The 13,949-nt window shown below is 39.1% G+C and overlaps 1 protein-coding gene across 1 annotated transcript; it reads right to left on the reverse strand.

Moving 5' to 3' along the window:
* Nucleotides 1–991: 991 nt before the first annotated feature.
* Nucleotides 992–8,276, reverse strand: LOC124027360 (zinc finger protein 260-like). The gene is made up of 5 exons (XM_046339808.1): nucleotides 7,394–8,276; nucleotides 6,756–6,853; nucleotides 6,380–6,488; nucleotides 1,970–2,334; nucleotides 992–1,854 (listed from the first exon to the last, which is right to left on the reverse strand). Exons 1-5 carry the CDS (start codon nucleotides 7,629–7,631, stop codon nucleotides 1,336–1,338), a joined length of 1,329 nt encoding a protein of 442 aa, XP_046195764.1. The 5' UTR covers nucleotides 7,632–8,276; the 3' UTR covers nucleotides 992–1,335.
* Nucleotides 8,277–13,949: the final 5,673 nt, after the last annotated feature.

The raw sequence follows: 13,949 nt of genomic DNA on the forward strand, positions 1-13,949 counted from the left end.
CGCTGGATAAAAGTCTGCTAAATGGCATATATTATTATTATTATATTATTATTACATAATTAGTATTCTGATTAGTCAGTCCTGATTGAAATGTATACAGAATTAGTATTCTGATTGGTCAGTCCTGATTGAAATGTAGACAGAATTAGTATTCTGATTAGTCAGTCCTGATTGAAATGTATACAGAATTAGTATTCTGATTAGTACATATACAGTAACATAATAGTATTCTGATTAGTCAGTCCTGATTGAAATGTATACAGAATTAGTATTCTGATTAGTACATATACAGTAACATAATAGTATTCTGATTGAGTCCTGATTGAAATGTATACAGAATTAGTATTCTGATTGGTCAGTCCTGATTGAAATGTATACAGAATTAGTATTCTGATTAGTACATATACATGTAACATAATAGTATTCTGATTAGTCAGTCCTGATTGAAATGTATACAGAATTAGTATTCTGATTAGTACATATACAGTAACATAATAGTATTCTGATTGGTCAGTCCTGATTGAAATGTAGACAGAATTAGTATTCTGATTGGTCAGTCCTGATTGAAATGTATACAGAATTAGTATTCTGATTAGTACATATACAGTAACATAATAGTATTCTGATTAGTCAGTCCTGATTGAAATGTATACAGAATTAGTATTCTGATTAGTACATATACAGTAACATAATAGTATTCTGATTGGTCAGTCCTGATTGAAATGTAGACAGAATTAGTATTCTGATTGGTCAGTCCTGATTGAAATGTAACAGAATTAGTATTCTGATTGGTCAGTCCTGATTGAAATGTATACAGAATTAGTATTCTGATTAGTACATATACAGTAACATAATAGTATTCTGATTAGTACATATACAGTAACATAATAGTATTCTGATTAGTCAGTCCTGATTGAAATGTATACAGAATTAGTATTCTGATTAGTACATATACAGTAACATAATAGTATTCTGATTAGTCAGTCCTGATTGAAATGTATACAGCATTAGTATTCTGATTGGTCAGTCCTGATTGAAATGTATACAGAATTAGTATTCTGATTGGTCAGTCCTGATTGAAATGTAGACAGAATTAGTCATTATTGATAAAAAAATCCCTTAACAAATAGAAAATCATATGATGAACAACAGAGGGTTTATACTTATCAAATCAATCAAAGCTCATCAAAACCAAATAGACCATTTTAAATATTTAATCTGATATTTAGACACGATCATGTCTCTAAATGAAACAACAACAAAAGTAAAAACTTTTTTTTCTGGTTTCATACAATTTGATTTCACGTGGCATGAAACAAGAACACAAATGATCAGTCAGAAACACAAGTCAGAACACAGCCTCTCTATTCTCTCATGTGATTTCAGGTCCTCTAACTGGGAAAATGTCTTTCCACACTGAGAGCAGTGGTATGTCTTCTCCTCCTGTGTATGTATTCTTTCATGCTTATTCAGCTGCCTTAACCAATTAAATCTTTTTCCACACTGGGAGCAGTGGTAGGTCTTATCCCCTCCTGTGTGTTTCCTGTCATGCATAATCAGGGCTTCTAACTGGGTAAACAACTTTCCACACGAGGAACATTGGTACTTTTCCTTTTTGTATGTGTGTATATGCTCATGGAATTTCAGAGTTCTTAAACTCAGAAAACTCTTTCCACAATGTGAACATGTGCTAGAGTTCTCTCCAGAGTGCATTTGCATATGATCTTTGAGGTCCCTTAACTGCCTAAAACTCATTCCACACTGGGAACAGTGGTAAGGCTTTTCTCCTGTGTGTATTCTCTCGTGTAATTTCAGATATTCCGATCCTCTAAAACTCTTTCCACAGTAGGAACAGTGGTAAGGCTTCTCACCTGTGTGTATTCTCTCATGCATTTTCAAGGTTTTTAACTCTGAAAAAGCAATTCCACATTTGGAGCAGTGATAAGGCTTCTCTCCAGAGTGTATTCGCTTGACTTTTCAGACTCCCTAACTGAGTAAAACTCTTTCCACACTGGGAACAGTGGTGGCGCTTTTCTCCTGTATGTATTCTCTTATGATCTTTCAGGTCCCTTGACTGGTTAAAACTCTTTCCACACTGGGAGCAGTGGTATGGCTTTTCTCCTGGATGTATTCTCTTGTGCTTTTTCAGGGACCCCATCTCAGTAAAACTCTTTCCACACTGGGAGCAGTGGTAAGGTTTATCACCTGTGTGTGTCCTCTCGTGTCTTTTCATGGTCCCGAACTGGGTAAAACTCTTTGCACACTGGGAGCAGTGGTATGGTCTTGCTGGTTTGGACATTTCTTCCTCTGGTTCCTCAGAGTCTGGTCTTTCTCCTGCCAAAAACAAACAAAGTGTTTATTTAATCATAGAGACATGAATGAAACTTCCACATGATTCCACATATTTATTCCACATTTTTAATCCAAATCAGATCCATTTTACAGTGTGGCTTTAGAGGAATACAGAGAGATTCTGGTAACTAGCATTAGCTCAATGACTGGAAGTCTACAGGTACAGTAGCATATGCTAAGGTACCTGTATTCCCAATCTGGCCCTCATACCATCACGGTCACCTAATCATCCCCAGTCTACAATTGGCACATTCATCCCCCATCCTCTCCCCTGAAACTATTCCCCATTTCGTTGGTTTAAATGAGAATGTGTTCTCAGTCAACTTACCTGGTAAAATAATGGTTAAATGAAACAAGGGCTAAAGAAAATAAGGGCTAAATAAAATAAGGGCTAAATAAAATAAGGGCTAAATAAAATAAGGGCTAAATAAAATAAGGGCTAAATAAAATAGGGGTTAAATAAAATAACGGCTAAATAAAATAATGGTTAAATAAAAGAAAGGGAAAAAAGAAATAAAAGAGACATCCAGTCATTTCACTAACACTAGTTATTATTGGCTCACAAAACAACCTCTTCAGTTCCTTCCTGCTGCACACAGACACCATAACAATGGTATCCAGGACTGACAGAAAATCAGAATCTCACGGTGTTCCGACATTAAATAACAACACATTCAATGTAGAACTTCACTAGAATGTCCATACAGGGGGATTCCTCACTACGTGTCATCCTTCTACAGTAGAATGTCCATACAGGGGGATTCCTCACTACGTGTCATCCATCTACAGTAGAATGGATTCCTCACTACGTGTCATCCTTCTACAGTAGAATGGATTCCTCACTACGTGTCATCCTTCTACAGTAGAATGGATTCCTCACTACGTGTCATCCTTCTACAGTAGAATGTCCATACAGGGGGATTCCTCACTATGTGTCATCCTTCTACAGTAGAATGTCCATACAGGGGGATTCCTCACTACGTGTCATCCTTCTACAGTAGAATGTCCATACAGGGGGATTCCTCACTACGTGTCATCCATCTACAGTAGAATGTCCATACAGGGGGATTCCTCACTATGTGTCATCCTTCTACAGTAGAATGTCCATACAGGGGGATTCCTCACTACGTGTCATCCATCTACAGTAGAATGGATTCCTCACTACGTGTCATCCTTCTACAGTAGAATGGATTCCTCACTACGTGTCATCCTTCTACAGTAGAATGGATTCCTCACTACGTGTCATCCTTCTACAGTAGAATGTCCATACAGGGGGATTCCTCACTACGTGTCATCCTTCTACAGTAGAATGTCCATACAGGGGGATTCCTCACTATGTGTCATCCTTCTACAGTAGAATGTCCATACAGGGGGATTCCTCACTACGTGTCATCCTTCTACAGTAGAATGTCCATACAGGGGATTCCTCACTACGTGTCATCCTTCTACAGTAGAATGTCCATACAGGGGGATTCCTCACTACGTGTCATCCTTCTACAGTAGAATGTCCATACAGGGGGATTCCTCACTACGTGTCATCCTTCTACAGTAGAATGTCCATACAGGGGGATTCCTCACTACGTGTCATCCTTCTACAGTAGAATGTCCATACAGGGGGATTCCTCACTACGTGTCATCCTTCTACAGTAGAATGTCCATACAGGGGGATTCCTCACTACGTGTCATCCATCTACAGTAGAATGTCCATACAGGGGGATTCCTCACTACGTGTCATCCATCTACAGTAGAATGTCCATACAGGGGGATTCCTCACTACGTGTCATCCTTCTACAGTAGAATGTCCATACAGGGGGATTCCTCACTACGTGTCATCCTTCTACAGTAGAATGTCCATACAGGGGGATTCCTCACTACGTGTCATCCTTCTACAGTAGAATGTCCATACAGGGGGATTCCTCACTACGTGTCATCCAATAAGCAGTAGCAGTACAGCTATTTAACACCACCAGTTAGTCCTAGCAGTAAGGGTACATTACATTACATACAGCTATTTAACACCACCAGTTAGTCCAGCAGTAAGGGTACATTACATTACATACAGCTATTTAACACCACCAGTTAGTCCTAGCAGTAAGGGTACATTACATTACATACAGCTATTTAATACCACCAGTTAGTCCTAGCAGTAAGGGTACATTACATTACATACAGCTATTTAATACCACCAGTTAGTCCTAGCAGTAAGGGTACATTACATACAGCTATTTAACACCACCAGTTAGTCCTAGCAGTAAGGGTACATTACATACAGCTATTTAATACCACCAGTTAGTCCTAGCAGTAAGGGTACATTACATTACATACAGCTATTTAACACCACCAGTTAGTCCAGCAGTAAGGGTACATTACATTACATACAGCTATTTAACACCACCAGTTAGTCCTAGCAGTAAGGGTACATTACATTACATACAGCTATTTAACACCACCAGTTAGTCCTAGCAGTAAGGGTACATTACATACAGCTATTTAACACCACCAGTTAGTCCTAGCAGTAAGGGTACATTACATACAGCTATTTAACACCACCAGTTAGTCCCAGCAGTAAGGGTACATTACATTACATACAGCTATTTAATACCACCAGTTAGTCCAGCAGTAAGGGTACATTACATACAGCTATTTAATACCACCAGTTAGTCCTAGCAGTAAGGGTACATTACATACAGCTATTTAACACCACCAGTTAGTCCCAGCAGTAAGGGTACATTACATTACATACAGCTATTTAATACCACCAGTTAGTCCAGCAGTAAGGGTACATTACATACAGCTATTTAATACCACCAGTTAGTCCTAGCAGTAAGGGTACATTACATTACATACAGCTATTTAACACCACCAGTTAGTCCAGCAGTAAGGGTACATTACATACAGCTATTTAACACCACCAGTTAGTCCTAGCAGTAAGGGTACATTACATTACATACAGCTATTTAACACCACCAGTTAGTCCAGCAGTAAGGGTACATTACATACAGCTATTTAACACCACCAGTTAGTCCTAGCAGTAAGGGTACATTACATACAGCTATTTAACACCACCAGTTAGTCCTAGCAGTAAGGGTACATTACATACAGCTATTTAACACCACCAGTTAGTCCTAGCAGTAAGGGTACATTACATTACATACAGCTATTTAACACCACCAGTTAGTCCTAGCAGTAAGGGTACATTACATACAGCTATTTAACACCACCAGTTAGTCCTAGCAGTAAGGGTACATTACATACAGCTATTTAACACCACCAGTTAGTCCTAGCAGTAAGGGTACATTACATTACATACAGCTATTTAACACCACCAGTTAGTCCTGGCAGTAAGGGTACATTACATACAGCTATTTAAGGGTCACCAGAGGTGAGTTCAATTCCAAAGTAAAGGAGAATCAGCTGCTTGAAATCTCATAATTTCTAACTGTTTCTAGAAGGTGCCAATAATATTGCAATTTCTTTGTGGAATAAATAACATTTAGTAAATTATTCAGATTGTTTTGTTCAACTGTAAACCGAAGACATATGTGGACACCAAAATATATTTTAATATGAAATGTTTTGGAAGATTTTATTTGACCTTTATGTAAGCAAGTCTGTTAAGAACAAATGTATTTACAATGACTGACCTATCTTGAGTTTAGCTTGTATGTTCTACAGTCTAGTAAAGATAGGGGGGTTGACTGGGACAGACAATGTAACATCCATAATGTTTCTTGAAACTTTCTCTCTAAATCTATGGTCTATTGGTTTCTCTCTAAAGCTAACTTTCATCAAGGTTTTATATGGTCTATTGGTTTCTCTCTAAAGCTAACTTTCATCAAGGTTTTATATGGTCTATTGGTTTCTCTCTTTTCATTGGTAGAATCCTTTTTCAGTGTTATGATATTCATAACATCCATATCCACCAGTCTATCTTCCTGTCAACTAACAGAACTCTGCTGGTTGTCCTGGTAACAGATACCGGTGGGCAGATCTATTGTATTTGTTCAAACTAAACTAAATCACTTACTTTGATGTGTCAAAACTGATCCTTTCTTCTTCTTCTCCTCTCGCAGTAAGGTGCTACTGGGAGAGGAATGACACGGGGACTGCGGGAGGGAGGAAGGGCTAGCGTTGTCCTGGTAACCATAAAGAGGGGACACAAACACATATCATTATGGATGCTGATGTCACTGTTGTCATGAAGTGCTTTACAGAAATCCAGCCCAGACCCAGAGAGAGCAAGCTGTATGCTAGACCAGACCAAGCTGTATGCTAGACCAGACCAAGCTGTATGCTAGACCAGACCAAGCTGTATGCTAGACCAGACCAAGCTGTATGCTAGACCAGACCAAGCTGTATGCTAGACCAGACCAAGCTGTATGCTAGACCAAACCAAGCTGTACCATCTGGTGTTCTGATATGGAGAGACTCTTCTCTGCCTCGTCAGCATCAGGATGTTGTTGAGGCTCCCCAGAGGATCCACCATAGTCATGTCTGTCTCCTGTGTGAACGAGAACATCAAACAGATGGTAAACATATGATCTACTATTGCAATCAGAGTCTTACAAGAGGCATGAATATATCTAAACAGGGCCCAAATGTCCACTTTCATCATGATGCACTTTAATTTACTATGCAAATGTAAAAGGGTCGTTCCACTAAATGGGTGCATTTTTCGTCCACTTCGATATTTTAAGTATGAATTACGCACCAATATTGAATTTTAAAAGCCTGTTATATTAGATGAGGTGCACTTTAATGTAGACCACATGGAGAATTAAATACATCTCATTTAAAAGTCCCATTAGCAGGGGCAGAACGACCGAGTTTCACCTTGTCCGCGCAGGGATTTGAGTTGCAACGCTCTAACCACTAGGCTACCTGCCACCCCGATATGTGACACTGACAGATTGCCTCTTCAACAATTCCTACAGTACTGAACAACATATTCAAGTGTAGAACTTCAGTATAATGCCCCTTTCAAACCCCACAATTGTTCAACAACTGCAGTTTGTGTCCCTATTTTTAAGACGATACTCACTGGTGTTAACAGGATCTTCAGTCTCCTCCTCATCCTCCTCTTTAATTGAGATAGCCTCCTCTTCCTCTTTTACTCCAAAAGGTTCTTTCTCTTCTTTCACTGTAATATCCACCTCTTCTTCTTCTAATGTGACAGTCTCCTCTTCTTCATTTTTTATTCTTAAAGCTTCTTCCTCTTCTTCTTTTACGATGATGTTCAGCCCTAGAGCTTCTTTCTCCGAATAGCTTAGTGAGCACATGGTCGCGATGTTAGCAAGCTAGATAGTTAGCATTAGCGTTTAGCCTAGTGCAGTAACGTTAACAATTGAACAAATTAGCCAATTTCATTTACCAAGCAAATAACTTCTTTTTTTTCAACTAGTCAATACGTAAAACAGAATGATGTTTAGAAACACTGACATTCATATAAACAAGACTGGTTTAATGTGCGCTACCGAAGTGGTTGAATCAGTAGTGTTTTACTGCCGTTGAAGCTTTCCGTCCACTAGATTATACGTCACGCAAGAAACATCACCTGAAATCCTTCCATCGCCATCTGCTGACTGGAGTGGGTAACGCAGATTGGTAAAATCTCCATTCCATAATTTATTCTGGCGAACAATGTCATAAGAAGTAATTTAAAAACAACCAGATGTTGTGTTCTCTTTTACTTCATACAGCTAATACTTTCCTCCAGGGCGGACCTTCCCATTAGGCAACAAATTGTCGATGGCCACATAAAAAAAAATAAAAAAATAGGGCCAAGACACATGGCTAACAACACATAATTGGGGTGGCTGGTAGCCTCGTGGTTAGAGCATTGGCCTAGTAACCGAATCCCTGAGCTGACAAGGTAAAAATGTGTCATTCTGCCCCTGAACAGGCAGTTAACCCACTGTTCCTAGGCTGTCAATGAAAATAATAGTTTATGCTTAACTGACTTGCCTAGTTAAAGGTAAAGTAATTCTGCCCAAAAACAATGAAAACGTCTCTCTCTCTTTAGGTGAGTGTTGGTGCCCACTTTGAAAAAGGCAACATGGACAGATAGGACTCTACCTGTGTCGAGCACATGCCCCTTTACCCTTCCTGTCTCTAAAGTGCCTCTCTATTGGTCCAGCGTCGTTCGTGGTTAGGGGAAGGTTTGGCCCAGTGTGGTTAGGGGAGGGTTTGGCCCAGCGTGGTTAGCGGAGGGTTTGGCCCAGCGTGGTTAGGGGAGGGTTTGGCCCAGCGTGGTTAGGGGAGGGTTTGGCCCAGTGTGGTTAGGGGAGGGTTTGGCCCAGCGTGGTTAGGGGAGGGTTTGGCCCAGCGTGGTTAGGGGAGGGTTTGGCCGGCACGTCCTTGTCCCATCGCGCTCTAGTAACTCCTTGTGGCGGGTCGGGCCAATGCACGCTGACTTCTGTCGCCAGCTGTACGCGTTTCCTCTGACACATTGGGAGAGCTGGCTTCCGGGTTAAGCGAGCAGTTTGTCAAGAAGCAGTGTGGCTTGGCGGGGTCGTGTTTTGGAGGACGCAAGACTATCGACCTTAACCTCTTCTGAGTCCATATGGGAGTGGCAGCGTTGGGACAAGACTGTAACTACCAATTGTAGAGAAAAAGGGGCCTTTGTAGCAAAAGATCAGTGTTGTTAAACTCTGGATGTCTTGATGTCATTGTATGTTTTTAAACTGTGGGCGTCAGTGGGCGTGGCCTGAAATATTTATTTATACTTTTTTATGTAACATTTATTTAACTAGGGAAGTCAGTTAAGAACAAATTCTTATTTACAATGACAGCCTACTGGGAAACAGTGGGTTAACTGCCTTGTTCAGGGGAAAAACAAGTCGCCTGGATTGACTTGAGATGGTGCCTGTTTTAGTGGTTCCATTCTCCATCAGTAGAACAGCTATCCACTAGGGTGAAGATCTCAGGTCTTTCCTTGATTTCCCAGCATCCTCTCTTTCAATCTCCTCTGGTCATATAGGAGGATAAGATAATCTCAGATCTCCTCCAATGAGTTTTGGAGGGGGGGAGGACACAAGGAATCAAGAAAAGACTTTAGGGTGGTAGGTAGTCTAGTGTTGGGCCAGTAACTGAAAGGTCGATGGTTTGAATCCCCCAGCCGACTAGCTGATAAATCTATCATGTGCTCCTTGAGCAAGGAACTTAACCCCCAATTGCTCCTGTAAGTCGCCCTGGATAAGAGCGTCTGCTTAATGACTCAAATGTACACATTTCACCAGAACAAGTAATCAGTTTCATAGTCCTTTATCTTGATGAATAGTTACACATTTACTCAATAAAAAACAAATAAAAGATGTTTCAAAGTTCAAAGAATCAATTCTCTGTTAAATTAAATTTTGAAATGTCCAAATTATGAGATTTTTTGAGCGAATAGTTTGTATCCAATCAAAGTTTATAATCAAAACAAAATAGAAAATGCATTTGATCAAATGTGAACATGCCTCAAGATGAAAAATAGAAAAACACATTTAGGCCTATTTGTGAGTATGATTTTATATACAGTGCCTTGCGAAAGTATTCGGCCCCCTTGAACTTTGCGACCTTTTGCCACATTTCAGGCTTTAAACATAAAGATATAAAACTGTATTTTTTTGTGAAGAATCAACAACAAGTGGGACACAATCATGAAGTGGAACGACATTTATTGGATATTTCAAACTTTTTAACAAATCAAAAACTGAAAAATTCAGCCCCCTTAAATTAATACTTTGTAGCGCCACCTTTTGCTGCGATTACAGCTGTAAGTCGCTTGGGGTATGTCTCTATCAGTTTTGCACATCAGGAGACTGAAATGTTTTCCCATTTCTCCTTGCAAAACAGCTCGAGCTCAGTGAGGTTGGAAGGAGAGCATTTGTGAACAGCAGTTTTCAATTCTTTCCACAGATTCTCGATTGGATTCAGGTCTGGACTTTGACTTGGCCATTCTAACACCTGGATATGTTTATTTTTGAACCATTCCATTGTAGATTTTGCTTTATGTTTTGGATCATTGTCTTGTTGGAAGACAAATCTCCGTCCCAGTCTCAGGTCTTTTGCAGACTCCATCAGGGTTTCTTCCAGAATGGTCCTGTATTTGGCTCCATCCATCTTCCCATCAATTTTAACCATCTTCTCTGTCACTGCTGAAGAAAAGCAGGCCCAAACCATGATGCTGCCACCACCATGTTTGACAGTGGGGATGGTGTGTTCAGGGTGATGAGCTGTGTTGCTTTTACGCCAAACATAACATTACTATTAGAATGAAAGGCTGGGCATCTGGTGAAGGTCAACAACATGATATATTACTTTTAGAATGAAAGGCTGGGCATCTGGTGAAGGTCAACAACACGATATATTACTATTAGAATGAAAGGCTGGGCATCTGGTGAAGGTCAACAACATGATATATTACTATTAGAATGAAAGGCTGGGCATCTGGTGAAGGTCAACAACATGATATATTACTATTAGAATGAAAGGCTGGACATCTGGTGAAGGTCAACAACATGATATATTACTATTAGAATGAAACGCTGGGCATCTGGTGAAGGTCAACAACATGATATATTACTATTAGAATGAAAGGCTGGACATCTGGTGAAGGTCAACAACATGATATATTACTATTAGAATGAAACGCTGGGCATCTGGTGAAGGTCAACAACATGATATATTACTATTAGAATGAAAGGCTGGACATCTGGTGAAGGTCAACAACATGATATATTACTATTAGAATGAAATGCTGGGCATCTGGTGAAGGTCAACAACATGATATATTACTATTAGAATGAAAGGCTGGGCATCTGGTGAAGGTCAACAACACGATATATTACTATTAGAATGAAAGGCTGGGCATCTGGTGAAGGTCAACAACATGATATATTACTATTAGAATGAAAGGCTGGGCATCTGGTGAAATTCAACAACATGATATATTACTATTAGAATGAAAGGCTGGACATCTGGTGAAGGTCAACAACATGATATATTACTATTAGAATGAAACGCTGGGAATCTGATGAAGGTCAACAACATGATATATTACTATTAGAATGAAAGGCATCTGGTGAAGGTCAACAACATGATATATTACTATTAGAATGAAAGGCATCTGGTGAAGGTCAACAACATTATATATTACTATTAGAATGAAAGGCTGGGCATCTGGTGAAGGTCAACAACATGATATATTACTATTAGAATGAAAGGCTGGGCATCTGGTGAAGGTCAACAACATGATATATTACTATTAGAATGAAAGGCATCTGGTGAAGGTCAACAACATGATATAATACTATTAGAATGAAAGGCTGGGCATCTGGTGAAGGTCAACAACATGATATATTACTATTAGAATGAAAGGCTGGGCATCTGGTGAAGGTCAACAACACGATATATTACTATTAGAATGAAACGCTGGTCATCTGGTGAAGGTCAACAACATGATATATTACTATTAGAATGAAAGGCTGGGCATCTGGTGAAGGTCAACAACAAGATATATTACTATTAGAATGAAAGGCTGGGCATCTGGTGAAGGTCAACAACATGATATATTACTACTAGAATGAAAGGCAGGGCATCTGGTGAAGGTCAACAACATGATATATTACTATTAGAATGAAAGGCATCTGGTGAAGGTCAACAACATGATATATTACTATTAGAATGAAAGGCATCTGGTGAAGGTCAACAACATATATTACTATTAGATATATTACTATTAGAATGAAAGGCTGGGCATCTGGTGAAGGTCAACAACATGATATATTACTATTAGAATGAAAGGCTGGGCATCTGGTGAAGGTCAACAACATGATATATTACTATTAGAATGAAAGGCATCTGGTGAAGGTCAACAACATGATATATTACTATTAGAATGAAAGGCTGGGCATCTGGTGAAGGTCAACAACATGATATATTACTATTAGAATGAAAGGCTGGGCATCTGGTGAAGGTCAACAACATGATATATTACTATTAGAATGAAACGCTGGTCATCTGGTGAAGGTCAACAACATGATATATTACTATTAGAATGAAAGGCTGGGCATCTGGTGAAGGTCAACAACAAGATATATTACTATTAGAATGAAAGGCAACAACATGATATATTACTATTAGGAAAGGCATCTGGTGAAGGTCAACAACATGATATATTACTACTAGAATGAAAGGCAGGGCATCTGGTGAAGGTCAACAACATGATATATTACTATTAGAATGAAAGGCATCTGGTGAAGGTCAACAACATGATATATTACTATTAGAATGAAAGGCATCTGGTGAAGGTCAACAACATGATATATTACTATTAGAATGAAAGGCTGGGCATCTGGTGAAGGTCAACAACACGATATATTACTATTAGAATGAAAGGCATCTGGTGAAGGTCAACAACATGATATATTACTACTAGAATGAAAGGCAGGGCATCTGGTGAAGGTCAACAACATGATATATTACTATTAGAATGAAAGGCATCTGGTGAAGGTCAACAACATGATATATTACTATTAGAATGAAAGGCTGGGCATCTGGTGAAGGTCAACAACATGATATATTACTATTAGAATGAAAGGCTGGGCATCTGGTGAAGGTCAACAACATGATATATTACTATTAGAATGAAAGGCTGGGCATCTGGTGAAGGTCAACAACATGATATATTACTATTAGAATGAAAGGCTGGGCATCTGGTGAAGGTCAACAACATGATATATTACTATTAGAATGAAAGGCTGGGCATCTGGTGAAGGTCAACAACATGATATATTACTATTAGAATGAAACGCTGGGCATCAGGTGAAGGTCAACAACACGATATATTACTATTAGAATGAAAGGCTGGGCATCTGGTGAAGGTCAACAACATGATATATTACTATTAGAATGAAAGGCTGGGCATCTGGTGAAGGTCAACAACATGATATATATCTATTAGAATGAAAGGCATCTGGTGAAGGTCAACAACATGATATATTACTATTAGAATGAAAGGCTGGGCATCTGGTGAAGATCAACAACATGATATATTACTATTAGAATGAAAGGCTGGGCATCTGGTGAAGGTCAACAACATGATATATTACTATTAGAATGAAAGGCTGGGCATCTGGTGAAGGTCAACAACATGATATATTACTATTAGAATGAAAGGCATCTGGTGAAGGTCAACAACATGATATATTACTATTAGAACGAAAGGAATCTGGTGAAGGTCAACAACATGATATATTACTATTAGAATGAAAGGCTGGGCATCTGGTGAAGATCAACAACACAATATATTACTATTAGAATGAAAGGCTGGGCATCTGGTGAAGGTCAACAACATGATATATTACTATTAGAATGAAAGGCTGGGCATCTGGTGAAGGTCAACAACATGATATATTACTATTAGAATGAAAGGCTGGGCATCTGGTGAAGGTCAACAACATGATATATTACTATTAGAATGAAAGGCTGGGCATCTGGTGAAGGTCAACAACACAATATATTACTATTAGAATGAAAGGCATCTGGTGAAGGTCAACAACATGATATATTACTACTAGAATGAAAGGCAGGGCATCTGGTGAAGGTCAACA

The sequence above is a fragment of the Oncorhynchus gorbuscha genome, unplaced genomic scaffold (assembly GCF_021184085.1).
Source record: "Oncorhynchus gorbuscha isolate QuinsamMale2020 ecotype Even-year unplaced genomic scaffold, OgorEven_v1.0 Un_scaffold_3133, whole genome shotgun sequence".
NCBI classification, from domain to species: Eukaryota; Metazoa; Chordata; class Actinopteri; order Salmoniformes; family Salmonidae; genus Oncorhynchus; species Oncorhynchus gorbuscha.

What these genes read in the sequence shown, in the direction of transcription:
- LOC124027360 (XM_046339808.1), bottom strand. Translation starts at nt 7,631, where the DNA reads ATGTGCTCACTAAGCTATTCGGAGAAAGAAGCTCTAGGGCTGAACATC. An exon ending in TGAAGATCCTGTTAACACCA is followed by an intron (nt 6,854 to 7,393) that starts GTGAGTATCGTC and finishes TCGTTCACACAG; the next exon opens with GAGACAGACATGACTATGGT. An exon ending in TAGGGAGTCTGAAAAGTCAA is followed by an intron (nt 1,855 to 1,969) that starts GCGAATACACTC and finishes AAGCCTTACCAC; the next exon opens with TGTTCCTACTGTGGAAAGAG.